This window comes from Scatophagus argus, chromosome 8 (genome assembly GCF_020382885.2).
Source record: "Scatophagus argus isolate fScaArg1 chromosome 8, fScaArg1.pri, whole genome shotgun sequence".
Taxonomy (NCBI): domain Eukaryota; kingdom Metazoa; phylum Chordata; class Actinopteri; family Scatophagidae; genus Scatophagus; species Scatophagus argus.
In genome coordinates this window covers 4,562,434-4,580,900 of record NC_058500.1, presented here as the reverse complement: position 1 = coordinate 4,580,900, position 18,467 = coordinate 4,562,434, and the positions used below count along the sequence as shown (strand labels likewise).

Below are 18,467 nucleotides of genomic sequence, written 5' to 3'. Positions count from 1 at the left end.
GTCTGACCACAATCCAAAAACATGGAGCTATAGTGACGCTTCCTCTCTTGTCGCTTCGCTCCCTCCCTCTCCCTCAGCCTGCTCCTTGCCGCTGCTAGATTAGCTCTCTAATCATGCCCAGAAGAGGCTTTTCCATCTCGAAATGTCCCACGTCGCTCTGTTCTCCCTTCATCCTCTCAGCTCGCTCCAAAATTCCAGGAGAGGACGAGAGGTTCTGTTGCGATTTGTCAGGATTAGTCGCAATTCTGTCTTCTGTCCAAGGGCTCAGACTGGACAAATGGTCCAGAGCCAAGGTCAGCAGTTGTAGTAGCAGTTAATACTATTTATTGAGTGAGTGACGATTTTAGGTTTCAGTAGTAGTAAATGCAGAAGGGATTCTGTTCAGTATGTCAAAATCGGTGCTAGTTTGTTGTGTGGATGACAGCTTGGGGCTATTGGTGTAGCAGGCCCCAACAGAGAGTGAGTCAGCATTTGAGGGCTGCTCTGAGCAGAATAACATATCACTACTACGCTGTGATACTGTATTGTATTGTTCTGTCAGCATGCATGTGGCTGAACTGCTCAGATCTGTTTCAGTAACAACCCACACAGCAGCCTGAATGGCACAGCAGTCCACTTTTCTCAAATCTGTCTTTTACTAGCTTAAATGCTGTCAAACGATCCAGTTCTCTAACAGAGTAGTCTTATTTTGGGATGTGACCCCACGATTTAAGAACGAAGAAGTGGGAATTTGAGATAGGAAATAGCAGTTTATGCTGTTATACAGGGATGTGATGCTTTACCATTTACTTCCTCCAGACTCTCCAGGCCTATTTTTATAACTACAACTCGTTTCTTTAGAGAGTTTCTTTATGCTGCGTGTTCCTCACTGTGCTGCAAACGATCATAAAATCTCTTCTAATTTACCAATGACATCAACAATTAGCCCAGCAATGAAAATGGCTGCTTAGGCCTATTGCGAATGTCAGACTGTGTGTCTAATGGCCGTCTCATCAGCTACAGCCACAGTGAGCAGTCAGAGCGAAGCTGCATCCATCTTCCCAATTGCGCCTAATGAGATATCGATCACGAACATGCAGGCCTATCAATATTTCCATAGATTCCCAGCACATAGAGCTTGTACAGGTTGGCTACATGATGGCTGAAATATTGCACCAGTTTGAGTGGACAGGATTCATATAAATGTAGCTAATGGTTCTAAAAAGATAGTGTTTCGTTTTCTTTTTAAGATGCTTTCAACCCTGAACTGCTTCCTCTGCCTTTTGTTCCCTTTTTCTCTTTTCTGTTTGCTCACTTCACTCAAGCAAAGCTATAGGCTGAAGCAGAGCACTGAGCAATGGTCTCCTTGTAAATCCTTTTCTCTCTTTATCTCCCCACTCTTCCTCCTTTTTCTTGCCGTCCCTTAGTATCTTAAACAGAGACTGACACACTTCAGCTTCCATAAACCATATACATGTGTGTGCGCACGCGTGTCAGTTCGATAGCTTCTGGATCTATGAGAGGGTGAAGTGAATGGGTTGTGGCCATACTGCGCTCTGCGTCCTGTTGGTGTTGTCCTGCAGCGTCATTATCAGTCGCTACAGGAGACACGCTATGAGTTGCAGTGGCTGGTTTGAGCCCTGGCATGAGCTCTGGGTTTCAAAGTGCGACCTCATACATCAGCCCATGCCCACACAGCAACTTAAGCTTGTGAAGTTTACTATCTCTGTGGTGGTTTGAAATTGAAAACTCTTCCCTTTTTGCCTCCTTCTTTTTTATGCCTCCTTCACTTCACTTCATACCTCCTGTGGTCTGCATTTAAATGGATATTCTCACACTTTAGGGATGCAGCTGTAAGAAACAAATGCCCTGAATCACTCAGTATGAGGATAAAATACTGAAGAGAGAAGGTAGCGTGTGTGTGTGTGTGTGTGTGTGTGTGTCGGCAGCCGAGTGCAGCACAGCCCTGCACATCACTGCTCACCAAATGTTTCCTCCTTTCATGTTGGGAAGCTTAACTCCCAGTGCAGTCAGACTTCATACATGTTTACATTAACATGTCTTCATTGTCATGTCTTTCTTCAGTCCTCAGACGAGGCTACCATTCAACCAAATTAAATCATGCCAGTGATTCCCTAACATAATGTGTTACCACTAAAGACTAGTAAAGCTTTGTTAAGCACCATCAAATATTCAGTATACATCTAGCTTGTCCTCTCCATACCTACATCTTCCCACCCGGTTCCTTTTCACACCCCCACCCTGCCTCCAAAGCATCTTTGCTCTCCTCTGGCCTTCCTCTCTGTGTGGCATCTTGTGGTCTGTCTCTAGTGAGGGAAGGAATGTGATTTTAAAATGGCTCCCCCCACTGTTCTCTCCTCCTGTTTTTAAACACGACGCTCACAGCTAGAGCCGCAATCAGACAGGGCTTCACACTTTCACTGAAGTCCTTAGATCTGGTAAGGGCTGGGGAGGAGTGATAGAAGAACAGACTGTCTTTCCCTGTCGCCTGCCTCTGCTGCTCTGCTGTCAAGGCCATGATGTATGTGTGTGTGTGTGTGTGTGTGTGTTAAGGTGTACATAAATGCTTGAGGGATTTACTGCCATGTATGTGTCTGTGCATGTTCATGTGGATGCATGAATGTATACATTAACTCTCTGTGTCTACGTTGCCTATGTGGGCGTGGGGTGGGGGTGGGGGTTGTATCCATACATCTGGGTGTCTATCAAAGCTTGGCGCAGCTGAGACGACATTGTAATTGCCTGTCTATGCCTACAGAATAAGAAGCAGAGACCCTGAGGCCTCTGTCACCCTCACACTCCTGCAACGTAAAAAGTACTTTGCAGCCACACAACACAATATATTACACTGTGCATTAGGTAAAGGTTACTAAATAAGGTCACATATACCGTGTCAAGGCTTCATTTACACCTCCAGCTCCAAAGCCAACAGCCAAGCCCACACAAACTGCCACGAGAGAAAATAAAATGATGTCCTTTGCTTTTTTTATGTCTATGTTGTGTTTGTTTTCTCACTCGTCATATGTGACTGTGTGGAACATTGCTGCCACTCACATGCACACTCTGCAGTGGAGTTGTAGATGGCGTAATGATGAAATGCAAGCAGCCAATTCAGCACCATGGACAGGGCTGAGAGAGCGTCACACTCAGGTCGACTGCCTCCGGCAGTCGCTGGAGGACGGAGAGCTGTGGGCTGCTTATTACAGGAGACAAGCTGGATGAACTGTGTGCATTTGTGCAGTCAATCTGTGCGTGTGCATGGAGCCATGTATGTATGTGTCAGTGTTTGTGCATATTTGTGTGTGTGTGTGGCATTTTTGTGACAAAGAATTTCAATGTGTATCACTTCCTTTAACACCTTATGTGAGGCCCCACCCCTCAGGAATGTGAGTGATGGAACACAAAGCATCTGCTAAGCTACTGAGTGACAGGCCGGGGCCAGACAGGAGGGTTAGGGGAGGGGGGGTCCGGAGGGGGAATATGAGGAAGGGAAAATTCTAGTCAACACTCAGTGGCATGCACTTCAGCTAATGAGAGAGGCAAGGGGTCAGCTTCTAACTACACAGAGATAATGGCCATCTCCTGAAACCATGGCAACAGCAGCCATCTTCCACCCCCTTGCTGCGCTCTCATCTCACTTCACCCCACCAAAATGAATTTTATTTTTAAAAAAACACACACACTGAGGAAAATCAATGCCTGCCTTTTGTCAGTTAATGACCATCCAGGTTTTTGCATCTGTACCCATACAGCTCGGAGACGTGCATAAAACACTGTGCCTCGTCCCACACCTGAAAGCATATAAAATGTCATTTTCTGCTGGCATTGTGAATGTAAAAAAGGCACCAAATTGCAGACAGAATAACACCTTGCCTAAGAAAGGTGTACTTATTTCAACTTGTGAAAGACAGAAAAAGGAAAAGAACATGGACAGAGAGTGGAGAGAAAGAGAAAAGGGAAAGGGCCAAATGCAGCAGTAATGGAGTCACATGTGTAAAATGAAGAGGCAAGAGATTTCATATCAGGAATAACAATGAGAATGTCACATTTAAAATGTAGAAATGAGGCTGAGAGTTTCCAGAGTCATAAAGTGGGAAACAGGTAATCATTTTGGAAGAGAAATGTTAAATTATACCACTGTAAACCCCCCCCACCCACCCAGTGAGGGATTCACACTACTACACTAATTCTACACTTTCCTGCGCTCTAAAATCCCCGGGGTTTACTGTGCATATGAGTGTGTGTCTGTCTCTGTGTGTGTGTGAATCCTGGTGTGCTTGTGCCTTTTCATGTGAGTCCACTGGAAATGGCTTGAACTTCTGACAACATAATTACACACAGAGGCTGTGGATGAAGATGTAGCTTAGAGTCAGTATGGGTGAGAGTATGTGGTTAAGAAGCATGATATGGGCTCTAACACACACACACACACACACACACACACACACTCAGACAGCAGCCAGGGGAGAATGGACAGGGCTTGTAGTGGCACATCAGCACCACAGACAGCGGCTGACCCATCGGAGTCCAATTAAAGCTACTGTGACCAGACAGCCAGTTAGCCAGACACTTACTGCTGGGGTGGATGAGGACAGAGAGAGACTTTCGTGTAATGGACTGGTGGGAACACACAGTTTTAATAAGAAGAAGGAGGCGGCTGAGTTTTAATGAGGGATGTGGTGCATTGTGGGGGTGTCGTTCGGTGGTACTTGATACCCTGTCTGACCATTAAGATCTCTTATGAGTGAACACTTTGTAATTTGCACTAGTTATGTGTCCAAAGTTATGCAGTATTTGAAGGATATAATTTGGGTGTGTTGTACTTAGCACTGTGGTTTGGTAGTTTTTGTTAGTATGGTGGCAAAGCGGTGTAATTCATTACACTGGTTACTGTGGTTTATTGTCAATCCATCCTATTTTGTAAAAATTTTAAAGCTCCATGTCCTGGAAGCCAGCCATTATTGATGATAGGAGTGTTTTGTTTTTTTGAAACTTTAAAAGCAATTCAAAAAACAGCAAAACTGTTTCAAATTATGTCTCCACTATGCCATACGTTTAGCAAAATAAGAATGAAACAGCCTGGTAACAACAACATAACTTAGCCAGACACTAGAGCATGTCACATTTACAGCCGCAATCAACGCAGAACAAATAAATCTTAGCGACTAATAAAGACGGCACTAAAACTGAGAGAGATAGAGGGAGGAAGCCCAGAGTATCTGCTGTAGTTGCTGAGCAGTCCAGATGTCTCAGGACAAAGGGGGTGGATCAGGTACAGGTACAGCTGATTCATCATGCTATTCATACGGCCAGTCTTGTGAAATATATTTGGTTGTTCTTGCCACATATTCTGTAGACAAAAATGAGCGATTAACATCTTACAACATAACAACATAACATGTTGATTATGAGCGTTTGTGACATTTTTAATCATCATCTTTCCCTCTCCTTTCATCTGTTGTTTGGTTTTAAGTTCTGTCACACCGCTGGCAGTTTGTCTTTCTTAAATTTAAATTGTCACATTGTGTTTACAGTGTAGCATGTACTGTAAGACGAGTATTCATTTCTGTCACGATTCTTGTTATTGTTTTATTATTTCCTCCATGTTTCATTTTCTTTTCTTAATACAACTCTGGCAGCAGCTGCTTTTCATATAATTTATTCATTCGTGGTTTTACTTGTGCTTTAGTTTTAACTGTGGTAACAATCTAATCTAATGTATTTTTTCTCAGGGCTATAACAGCTGTGGTGGGCTTCTTGTTTTATTTGTGTATCAGTAACCTCTTTCTCTCGTTGTCCCTCCTTCTCCTCTCTGACCAGTTGTTCTCAGAGGAACCGCTGTGACCGTGCAGATGAGCCGTATCGTTTCGCCGCCTCTCTCAGCCAGTGTGTGAAGGCCACTGTGTACCCAGACAGCATTGCAGTGTCAGAGCCCAGCGTACCTGTAAGTTTACACACACAATGCACAAAGTACCAAAAACCTGCAATCTCAACCGCTACTTGCACACATTACAGTGAAAAATTATCGCCCATTTACATATCCACTACCCACGTACAGAGGCAGGAGATTTTAAATGATTCCCACATCGCAGTTTGCCTTGTCTTGATTGTGGTTGATGCATAAACATTAGATGGAAAGGTTCATAAGAGCTCCGCGTGGGCGTTTCAGCGTGCATATGCTCACTTGGTACAGAGCAATCAATATGTGTGCCAAGACATGTTTGTGTGGGTGGGTGCGTAGGTGTTAAAGTTGTCCGAGTGCAGCTGAGTACAGTGCAGCATTTCCACATGGACTGAGCGAAAACAGGCAGACGCGCAGAGCTGCAGTGAAAGCCTGTCCAAGTTCTGGTGAAGGCCGCACATGTACACGTGTGGAGGCACATTTTAAGTCTTTAAATACCCACACTGTTAAAGGGTCTTTAAAGTTTGTCTAAAACACATTTTTCAATCCATCCAGATTCGCTTGCATAGATTTGGACAACTATGTCAAATGTGTTAAACTGTTCACAAGAGGGTCTTTTTTGTGCACTTTGGTCTCACAATCCAAGTCCTGCTAATCTCTCTGATAAGGGAACGATAACAGCCATAACTGCTGCAGACTTCTTCAGACCTTTTCAAAATGTGACTCATTTGATTGGTAAACATTAAAAAACAAATTCTGATAAATATTCTCTCCCCTCCAGTCTACAAACAGCAGTTTATCAGACCGCTCACGAGCAGTTGTGCTTGTTTTCGCGTCAGCCATACCAGCAACAGGCTCGACCCATCGGACCTTCTCCAAAAATTCACACAGACTGAAAGGTCCACAGGGGCAGACAGTCACCTCCATGACAGCACAGCGTCTTCATGTGGGCACTGGGAGCGTTACAAACACTGAGAAAACAATAAAATTACCTTTATTAAGACTCTGCCACCAATTAGGCTGGTCTTTGCTGCCAAGCTGCACAAGCGCTCACCACCACCATCATCAGGGAGGACGGGAGTACAAAAAGAGCAAAGGCTCCGAGACAAGTTTACTCTCTGTAGCAGCTTTGTATGAGCGTGAGCGCTTGTGTGCATTTTGAGTGTTTATCTGTATATGTGAGTCTTGACAAAACGATGAGAGCTAATTAATGTGAGAGGTTACTCTGGGAATTCTACGTTGAACAAAAGACATTGATTGCTGTGATTGCTGTAATCAAGGTTCTCTCTGACACACCTCAGAGTGAAGCAACACAAACATAGTCAAAGTAAAAACAAGGGAAGATGAGAGGTCCTCAGCAGAAAAAAAAAAGAACAAATTCACCATCCTCTCAATGGGTACTACAGCAAGCCAGCTAACGAGGGAGGCAGTGTAGTCAGCTACTGAGACAGTCAGCATCTCTTGAAAGGCCTACAGTTAAGCTGCTCAGCTGCCTCGCCTGTCCCAGTAGCCCCGCGGTGTTTAGTGAGAGGCAGATAAAACAAAGAGAAACTTCAAACGGTATGGCCCAAAAATAACAGCTAATGGAACAAGGCTGTGAAATGCCATGGTGATAATTATCCAGGCTGCCTCTCTTGGCTGGAGAGCTGGTTCACACACCCTGTGCGCAAAATACATTTATTTATAGGCAGAGCAGCTGAACACTCCAACCCCAGTGTCACTGCTCTCCAGAGAATGACTTCAAACGCCTCTAAATGCATCTGCATGTGTACGTGTGTGTTATATTGCATATGTACTGCACATTGTGTGTGTGTGTGGGGTTCTCCTTTTTGTTTCATGTATATAGATATGCATCCTTGTATGGGACGGTGAAAGAAGAAGCAAAAACACAAGTGGCCATTTTTTCCCAACTTGCTTCACGCAGCTTGCGCTGACCACTTCTCGAGTCACAGTGTCCGTATCTGCTTCTGAAGTGATATCTTCTGCACTCAGATGGAAGATTAAGATCCAAGCAGAGCCTTATTTTCCTTATTGTGCTGTTGATAACATTTTAAGGCACAGCATCGTTTCTTGGCAAAGTGGGTGGATAGCTTTGCCAGCAGCAACAGTGTGTTCTTTTTACATTCTGTTTGGAGCTTATTACACTGCTGCATTTGAGCCACTACTCTGCTTTCATATCTCATCTTTACCAAAAATGCGAGCACAAATAACACTATGGATGTACGATCAAATTTTTTTTCCCTGGTTTGTTTGGTAATACCACATTTACTGAGGCATCACACATCAGGTTTTTGTATCACCATATATGCTTTTGGCCCCAAACTGTGTAGAAACATCAGACAACCACCACTTTGCTGCACCATATTAACATTGTTTTCACGTGCCCCCACCCCTCGTACAGCTGCTGGTGAAGGTGAGCCACGTTCCAGACCTTTCAGTGGGCATCACGTGCTCCTTTGGCAACCTGACGGAGGTTGAAGGGCAGGTCAATGGCAACCAGATACTCTGTGTGTCTCCTGCTGCCAAGGATGTCCCGCTCATCCCCACCGACCAAGGTACACACCAAACACGCACATACTACCATCCGCTGCACGCAGACTGATGAGTGAGTGCGCTTCCAAAACAAACCTGTTATGCTCACAGTTCACTGATCTGATCAGGGCAACTAGCTGAGAACTTTTTCACATTAAAACGAAGCCTCAGCAGGATTCCAATTGGTCCCTTTCTTTCCATTAATGCTGCGCTGATCTACTGAAATGTCTTTATTGATTCAATGCTCCTCGTTTAAGCAGGTGCTGTTTACAGGACGAGCTCCCACTGATTCAGGGTCAGTTGTCTGGCTGGGAAGTGTGCTACGCACAAGGCCAGGCCCCATTAGAGCTGGTGGAAGATCAGTCTGAGGTCGCCCGGCCTGTGGCTGAGCTGCAGCTCACCACATTACTGCCCTCAGATAGTGCTAATAGGCAATGGTCTAACATGCGGGTTCAGTCAGTCAGTGGAAGATGTGGTTGAAGGGACAAGGGGAAAGTTGATGTGGTGCATTAGTGTCTCAGCATAGCCCTGGTACCAGGAGCCTGTTGTTGTTTTGTTTCTCTGTGATCCTTGATAAACACACAAAAAACAAACATATAATAATAATAATGATTCATCATCATAACAAGCTGCATTTCAGCAGCGGTCAAAAGGTTTTTTTGCATCATCTCACGAAATCTGGAGTATAAATATTCTTGAGAATAAACACTGCCTAAGACATATTTTAGGTCCAAGAATAAGAATATGCTAATCACCTCTAATATACTATTCATAGAAATCTTATGACCTTTCAAACATTCCTTGAGCATAGGTCCATAAATTTACCACAACAGATTTGGCATTCATTTATTTGCAAACCTATATATCATTATGAATACTCGCACCTGTTGTTTGACAATAAATACCTGTTGTTTGCGAGCCAAGATGGCTGCAGGGTGAAAAAAGCAAACACCCTGAATAATATATTATGTGCAGTATGTGGAAATCTCTGTGTGTTTTGGGAGGATTGGTAATCCTCCTCCCTGTGAGTAAATGACAGTCCTGTTTGCCCAGAGCTCCCGTGGGGAGTGGTGCATCAGGCACTAATATGAATGTTCTCCCCTAGGTAAATGTCAACCAATCCCCCTTGTAAGCCCTCCCTCCATCCATCCTATCATTCCTCTCTTTCTACACCCCTCCATCCTCCCTTTTGACCACCTTCTCCATCCTTCCCTCCTCTTTTGTTCCCTCTCCCAGCTGTTAATACCTCCGTTTTTACTCCACATCAGTTCCCCTGAGGCCTCTTCCTCCTGACCTCCCCGCTATCCTCCTCCATCTCCTGTCCCTTAGCAAGCTTTTCTATCTGTTGCACATCAACATCGATCCTGCTGTGGCAATGACCTGAGGAGAGGAGAGGAGGAAATGCCATTAAATGTGGAGAAGAAGGGGAAATAAAGGAGAGAAATTAGAATGAGAGCAAAGGTGCAGTTAGGATAGAACTGTGAGGACACTGGACTCATGTTGAGCTTGAAATTAAAGAAAATAGCTGGCACCCTTTTGCACTAAGGAAAATAAAATCTTAGATGAGGTTTTATGTGGACGGGAGCCACTCGGTTTGCCAGATCCTGTGAGACAAATCTTGCAGTGAACCTAGCCTGCCTGCTATACAGACTGGTGTGAAACAGAGCCTGATTCCCAACAGGTGTTGCGGAGAGAACGGGGCTCGGAGGGTCATTCGAGCCTCCTACACACTGAATGTCATCTGAAATTCAGGCTGTTCTACACATACACATATGCACACACACACACACACACACACACACACATATTTATGGAGTGTGCATTCTCATGGGGAGAAATAAGTGGCCTTTTCATTTTATATAGAAAACAGAAGTACTGCCAGAACGCCAAAAGTGCAATGAAGGACAAAAATATTTGATCAGATTAAATGGCTCTGTATGTGATTAAGATTTGCTCATTTTAGGCATATATGTTTGTAAGAAGGGCGGTACAGTGGTGCAGTGGCACTGTCACGTTACAGCAAGAGAGTTCCAGGTTCGAATCCCCGTTCCAATCCCAGTCACACAGAATCCCAGTTCTGTGTGGAGTGTGCATGTTTTCCCTGTGCCTGCATGGGTTTTCTCCGGGTACTCCGGCCTCCTCCGACGGTCCCAAAAACATGCACATTAGGTTAATTGGCTACTCTACATTGCCCCTAGGTGTGCATGTGTGCGTGAGTGGTTGTCTGCCTTTGTGTGTTGGCCCTGCGATTGACTGCTGACCAGTCCAGGCTGAGCCCCGCCTCTTGCCTGTAGTCAGCTGGGATAGGCTCCAGCTCCCACCGTGACCCTGACGGATAAGCGGAATAGAAAATGGATGGATGGATGGATGGATGTTTGTGATGTTTCTTTTATTTTGCCACCAAATGCTACCTTTCTAGAGCACCAGCTTGCAGCACCTATCTAATTATCATAATATTTAACAATGTCTGCTGCTAACAACAATAACAACAAAATAAAGCAAAGATAAAGGAACCGTGCTGCAATATTGCCCAATAATCTCCTCTCTTTCAGACTGGTCAGGCGTGGAGCTGAGGCTCAATTCTAAGGAAACCGGTCAGATGCTTATCAGCACAGAGGTCAAGTTTTACAACTGCAGCGTCCACCAACTGTGAGTATCTCTGTCAGAGCTCATTCATTCTTTTTCCATCTACTAAATACAGTGGCCCAGAACTGCTGCCCAAAACCACAGGATCAATGCTTTGGGAATTAGTTACAATTTGTCCTCAACCTTAGCCAGCCCCAGTCCTCTAAAAATATCTCCTGTAAAGACTAATGCAATCTGATCGCTGGCTTGCTCCCTGAGCCTCCTAACAGGAAGTTTCAATGCTGTTTTGCTAATGAAGCATTCTTCTCAGACACGCTGAAGTACAAAACATGCAGTTTTCTGTCTAACAGGTCTTCAGTAGGGTTTTCATGCCCATTTTCATGCCACAGTTGTCCCTGATTGAGTGTTGCTGAACTGAATCCCCGGTTTGAAGATCTCAGTGTCGGTGATGCCTTTGCAATTGCTCGCTTCATACCAGTGTGGCAGCTTCTGCTTGTATTAGGTCCAAAGGCCTCGCTGACTTGAGAGTATCACTGAATGGAGAGCAGGAGACTAAGGATATCGCAGCAGTGACGCTAGCAGAGGTGTAGGAATAGTAGCATGTCATATTATCCTTTCACTATCCACTCAACATTTAAACGTTGTTCTGCATCTCTCCCTCATCTTTCTCTCTCTCTCTCTCACACACACAGCCCTATAGCTTCATATTCCTGCCTGCTGTCTGAGAACCTTGTCTGAGCAGCACAGAAAGCAATTACCAGCTCTCACATCAGCTCAGTTAATCGCCGATGACAAACATCCTTTTGCGCGCAGCTGCAGCCACACACACACACACACACACACTCAAGTGCGCAAAGAAAGATGCATACGCTTGTAAAGGGCATACGCTCTCCCTCACATGCTCTGATGCCAACTCCTGCTCTCTCTTTCCTCCCCTCTTACACACATACTGTACAATCTACTTGCCAGAAGGTGAATCAGCCCTATTCTTCTGAATTAGTGTACTTGCCCGAAATCCCTCCCACACTTTTGCACTGATGAATATTTTACAGTAAGTAAGTATGCATAACTCAACCTTATTTCAGAGAGAGAGAGTGGGGGGGGGGGGGGGGTAGCCAAACGCGACTACAAAGCACTCTCCATAAAACTGGTCATGAATACGCAGTGTAGTAAATGCCATCACAGGTAAAGGTGTATGCTGTCTTTGCTATGGCAACGTACAGAGATTATCAGGCCTCGTAGCTTCACGCTGTCGCTCCTTCCTGCTCTCTTGTCCATCCTTGCAGCAGGGCGTAATCTCTCCAGTCATTCATCCATGTAACCAGTCACGAGTCTTGGAAAGTGCATTTACTCAAATGCTGTGCTAAAGTAGAATTCTGATGTCATTTTCCTGTAATAATGAAGTATGAATGCAGAACTTTTATTTGTAATATATTATACTTTCATAAAGGATGTGATTATAACTGGCAGGGCAGTATGTACCATACAGTGACAAAAATGCATACACACTTACATATTGTGAATGCAAAAATCATCACACACAAACACACACCTAACAGCTGGTAATTATCGCGACACTCCAACAATACAGGGCTAATGGTAATTGCAGGATCAAGCTGTGCCAGTGTCTTATTTGTCCTCGTTACGCCACGTTCTTCTACTCTCTCACTCTCTGTCTCCCTTTCTCCGTCTGATTCTGGTTACGAGGGCTAATATGCAGCCTACCGTTCACACTTGACACACAGCCTTAATATATGGCAGTGGAAAACATATGCAGGGAGAACTTGGCCCAGTAGCTATTAGGTACTGTGCCAACCACAAGGGCACAACAACAGCAGGTGCCCACTTGGGATCTGAACTCATTTCCTCTGTGGCACTTCCCCCCACTTTGGCAAACTCGCTGCCTCTCCTTGACTGCGCTGCTTTTTCCTGACTCTCTCCCTGTGTGTGTGTGTGTGTGTGTGTGTGTGTGTGTGTCCATGCAGGTGTCTGTCATGTGTGAACAGTGCCTTCCGCTGCCACTGGTGCAAGTACCGCAACTTGTGTACCCATGACCCCTCCAGCTGTTCCTTCCAGGAGGGACGAGTCAATGCCTCTGAGGTTAGTGAAACACACACATGTACAAACACACACATGCATATCAGCAAGTATGCGAGCACAACCTTCTTTTCTCTTTCTTCCCTATCTTCTCCTCATGCTCCCTCCCTCTCTTCCTTTTGCCTGCACATTCCTCCCTCTCAGTTTCCTTCTGCCTGCATCCCGCTCCGTGTTCCAGCGCTGTGTCGGCCTCGGGGCATGTCTTCAGAAAGACAGCCATCTAAGCTCTTCTATTTTCGAATTGGCGTTTCTCGCTCAGAGCTCTTGTTCTCTGCAGTAGCAATTAACACTCCATTATCTCTGGCGTTATTGAGCTTATCGTGTCTTAACAATGACACGGGGTCGCCCTGACCCAGTCCGTCACGTGCGGTGGATACCAACTGCATTGGTTTACACTATTCTCTGACCATCCACACAGACAGTCTTTGGATATTTGCAACAGCATATGTGTTTTTTTTTTACATCCCTAAAATAATTTACTTGTGCTAAAGGACAACAAAGTATGTTAACTGCTGTTTTGAGTGTTAACTGCACATAGAGATCAACTACCATATTACTCCTGCAGCCTTTCAGATTGTAAATACATGGAACTTGTACAAAATTCATTAATTAGATCAGTATTTTGAATAAAGACTGGCCTCTCAACAGCAGCAGATTCCACAGGATGATTCCACCAGATTAGGCTGTGTTCAAGGTTTATAGATGTGAAACCAAAAGGACAAGGGGACCAAAGCCTCTGTGTGTTGCTGCTATGATAAGTTTTCTTGGTACAAATGTTGCTTTCAGATTATACCGCTAACAGAACTGACCTCAAAATTGTTGTGTTGTAAACCAAAGAGCACTTATTTAATTGTTCTCCTCTCCAATTGAGCAGTTTTACAATTCTACGCATGATAATGAGTTGTTAAATGTTCAGGCATCAGCTCAGAGCTTTCCAAGGTCATAGGAGTCACTTTCAGAATCTAACTTGATATGAATTTCCATTTCAGATGCACTCAGACTTGAATTTATACTTAATACCACTTATGTTTTTCTGTTTTGTTGCCACTGATGTGTGCTCCACTGTCATGTGCTTGTTTCCTGCAGGACTGTCCCCAGCTCGTGCGCTCTGAGGAGATTCTGATCCCAGCGGGGGAGGTGAAGCCTATCACCCTGAAGGCCAGGAACCTTCCCCAGCCCCAGTCGGGCCAGCGAGGCTATGAGTGTGTCCTCCACATCCAGGGGGTCAGCCACAGAGTAACTGCCCTCCGCTTCAACAGCTCCAGCGTGCAGTGCCAGAACAGCTCGGTAGGTTGGGTGACGCTTGCAGATGCTGTAATATGATATTACTCTTCTATAAAACAAGTGCAATACCACTGTGTGTGTAAGTGTGTGTGTGTGTGTGTGTGTGTGTACTCACACATGTATGTCATTTATTCAGGGGAGACACAGTAGATGCAGTCTAAGTAATTACACTGAAGACAATTGCAGCCTGACTGCCTTCCAGTCAAGCGCACACTGACTTCTGCAGTAGATTCCCAGAAGAACCACAGACATACACATCTTACTCTCTTTCCCTCTTTCTCTTACACACACACACACACACACACACACACACACACACACACACAATACACACATTTGTGTGGAATTAAGGGCATAGGATGCAGTTACAGCATTTCCAAAGGCCAACAGGGGAAGTTCATGCCTCTGCTCAGCTGTTCCATTTCTTGTGGTTTCTCACTTTGTCAACTCTCTGATGATGAGATGATGCAACTTTGGGGTAACTTTTGAAGAACATGTTAGTCCATCTACAGGGGATCATGGGAAAGGCAAAATTCTCAGACCACCCATTGAAATCCTCCTCTCTTTTTGTGTCTTTTCCCCCTTTACCCCATCTTTCCCTCTCTTCCCCTCATCATCCTTGGCCTCTAGTATCTGTATGAGGGAATGAAAATCAGTGCGCTGCCTGTGGATTTTTCGGTGGTGTGGAACGGAAACTTCATTATTGACAACCCGGAGAATATTCAAGGTAAGAATGTGAGACCTATCTGTTAACATGAACTGGATGAGGATGGATAGATCACTCTCATTTTCTCTCTCTGCTTTTAAATATTGTCTTTTTAAGCAGAGTTTAAGATTGTGCATGTGGTATATTAGTCAAATTGTATTTTAAAATATGTATTACTGGAGATTAAATATAAAAAGCAGGAACAGCCTGTTGGGATATTTCACTCAAAACAAACCTGGTGTCTGTTTTCCTTCAAAAATCTCCAAATTCTTTTGTAGGTTACTCAGTTGTTGTGTGTTCATTGCATATCCCTACTGCTTCCTGTATCCTGCAGTGCACCTGTACAAGTGCGCAGCCCAGCGAGACAGCTGCGGCATGTGTCTGAAGGCAGAGAGGAAGTTCCAGTGCGGCTGGTGCAGCGGAGAGGGAAGGTGTACCCTGCGGCACCACTGCCCTCCCATTAATCCTTACACCATCCGCTGGCTGAACCTGTCCAGTAAGAATGTCAAGTGCACCAACCCACGCATCACTGAGGTCAGTACCCATAATCCTCTGTCCGCCCCCCCCCCCCTGCCTGCCCAAACACATCTAGCTCCAATCAATGTGCAATAATTAGCTAACACGCTGCTACATCTCGTCCTGGCACACTCAGTTTTCTAAGCAGTTACACAGAACGTATGATCAGACAGGTACTATCATTGACAATGAAATGTCATTGAGAGGTATTGCATGACAAGCAGCTATGCTACTCTGTTCTGTTTTCCTTTGGACTCAAGTAGAACGGCAATAAGTGTTAAAGAAGCTCCCCAGGGTGCCACGCCCAACTAATGCCTGCAGATTAGTAGATGTTCTGGGTCTTCCTGTCTCCTATTTTTCTTTTTGTTTATCTTTCTCGTATTGAGAAAAGGTTTGTTGTTTGTTATTGCTTAAAAGCAAAAAAAGCATATGCTCTCCCTCCCCACGGATTATTTGTATGCTTGTGTATGTATCAGTACGACTGCATGTCTTATGCTCACAAGTGCATCTTCATCTTACCTTCAGGGTTTATCCGATGGAAGGTGCCCTGACACATGCTCAGTTTTAAGGGCCTTCCTCTTTGACTTCTGCCTTTTCTCTGTGCAGTATGCACAGATGGCTGCTCATAGATTTTAATGTCTTTTGTCTTCTCACAAGGTTATTTCAGCTCTTTGAGAATAACTGTGGCACCAACAGTTGGGTCTGTTTAATACTTTGTGATTCATGAAGACAAGTGTGCGTGGTTCTTTTTCTCCCACTCTCTGAGCCTTCTCAGGTTTTGTGATGTCCCTGCCAAATGGCTGGATGTCCTCCACTCAGCAACAGCAGTGTCATGACCTGGAAGTGTTTATTTGTTTTCCCACAAGTAGGCCTTTGCTCGCTCAGGCCACATTCTCACCCCGTTTGGTGGGTTTGCTGTCATAAGGGAGCCAGGCCGGGAGGACATACTATTTAATTAGGCTTGGTAACGCACCAGTGCATTGTGGTTAACCCGACAGACCCCTGTACCTCCACATAGATTCATTTGGCTTTTCATTCCCCCACCACCATACTCACATCTGACTCGAGCCAATTAAAAAGTGAAGTTAACAATTTGGTTAATTGATTTGCTATACTGTATGCAGATAAGGCAGAGAAAGAGAGGCAGTACAAAGAGGAACCTCTTTTTACCTCTACCTCTTTTTAATTCTGCCTCTCCATCACTCTCGCTATCTGTTTCTGTTTCCCTGTCTGTCATCTCTCCTTCCTTCGTGTGTCTCTGTTTATCACTATCTGTGACTCATCTTGGAGAATTAAATTACACTCTCATGGAACTCCATTATGCCTTCAGTTTGTCATTCTATGGCACATGCTCACAGCCATCCAGTGGGACATACCTCGTTCCCCTCCGTGTTTTCATTAGTGTTATGATCACGGTATGTGATTACACAAGGCCGTAGGACCTTCATCTGTCAAAGGACAAAATATGGGAGAGTTGATGTTATTCAAATTATTTTCACTGCGGTGAGAGTATATGAATGTGCTGTTGTTGTTTTTTTTGTTTTTTTGGACAGGAAAATTATGTATTTGTAAAATTAGTTAAATGCTCAGTGTTCTCTGAGACAAGTGCATTGACCCACTCGCATATCTGCATTGGTGTGGAAGAACCTGAATGGTCCACACAGAGTCCTGACCTCAACCCCATCCAACACCTTTGGGATGAACTGGAATGGAGACTGTGAGCCAGGCCTTTTGGTCCAACATCAGTGTGTGACCTCACAGATGCTCTACTGCATGAAGGTTGAAACACTCCAAACACTCTTCTTCCCAGAAGAGTGGAAGCTGTTATAGCTGCAAAGCTGTGTGATGTCATTTTCTGCTGGTCATATGTCCCAATACTTTTGTCCATATAGTGTTCATGCATTATATTATAACACATGGACAATGCAAAGAAAGTGCACTTAAACATGTAAGCAGCTTTAAGTGCAGTGTATGTTGAATTATTGGATCTGTCGTCCAGTGGTGTATGTTCATAACTCCTGGCCTGTTTAACTGACAGCATATAACCTGAGTATATTTCAAGAGTTCCAACAACATTTTGACCGTCCATATAAATATCTGCAGAGAACAGGCCAGGTTTGTGTGTCCGTTTGTCAGAATCACAGTAAAGGCTTACAGACTTGCCTTCGGTCAACAACCAGCCAAAAATTCATTACGCATCGAAAGGAAAAACACATCAATTTGTTCGCCTATAGCAGCTGCAAGGGCTTTTATTCTGAGCTACAGATGTAGAAAAAATATTGACAAAGCTCTTTCACCAAAATACAGTGTGTAAACCAAAGATCGATACAACAAGTTTAATGTCGCAGGGGAGACGTCAAAAAGCACTCTTATTTGCACATCAGTATAGTAAAATAATTATAAATATTTACTGACTGGCTCGTGATAGATTACAGTGTTGCAAGGTAAATCTTTCAACTAAGTTTGGGAGAATGATAATGCTAAAAGTGAATGAGAGCTAGGTGAGCACGGAGGACTTCGGCAGGGTGAAGCGAGGCGACAGAGAGAACAAAGGACAAAGCGGAGGAACTGAACTATGAAAAGGTGGAAAGAATGACGGGAGGGGAAAGAGGGGCCCCTGTGGGCTGTCTGAGCTCAGGTCTGTTTACGGCTGTAGGTGGCGAAACCAACTCTGCTTTAATTTACATGATTCACATGAGCACGTACTTCAGATACGCTCAGACGCACCAATATTTCTCCTCTTCATTGCCGGTGAAGTCGGGGCTCGTTCGTGCCGCGCCCTACCCCCTTCGTCTCTCCGTGATTACAGTTTCTTTAAGAAGCAGACATCCCCCCGGTGGGCTG

At 44.6% G+C, this 18,467-nt stretch overlaps 1 protein-coding gene across 2 annotated transcripts in view; it reads left to right on the top strand.

Moving 5' to 3' along the window:
* plxna2 (plexin A2) overlaps window positions 1–18,467 on the top strand; it is a 160,339-nt gene that overhangs the window by 89,198 nt on the left and 52,674 nt on the right. For both annotated transcript variants that reach the window (XM_046395614.1, XM_046395615.1), the window contains exons 6-12: window positions 5,821–5,944; window positions 8,304–8,457; window positions 10,987–11,083; window positions 13,006–13,120; window positions 14,204–14,404; window positions 15,032–15,128; window positions 15,442–15,641. In XM_046395614.1, coding sequence (XP_046251570.1) covers window positions 5,821–5,944; window positions 8,304–8,457; window positions 10,987–11,083; window positions 13,006–13,120; window positions 14,204–14,404; window positions 15,032–15,128; window positions 15,442–15,641 — 988 coding nt within the window. The remainder of the gene's footprint in view (window positions 1–5,820; window positions 5,945–8,303; window positions 8,458–10,986; window positions 11,084–13,005; window positions 13,121–14,203; window positions 14,405–15,031; window positions 15,129–15,441; window positions 15,642–18,467) is intronic.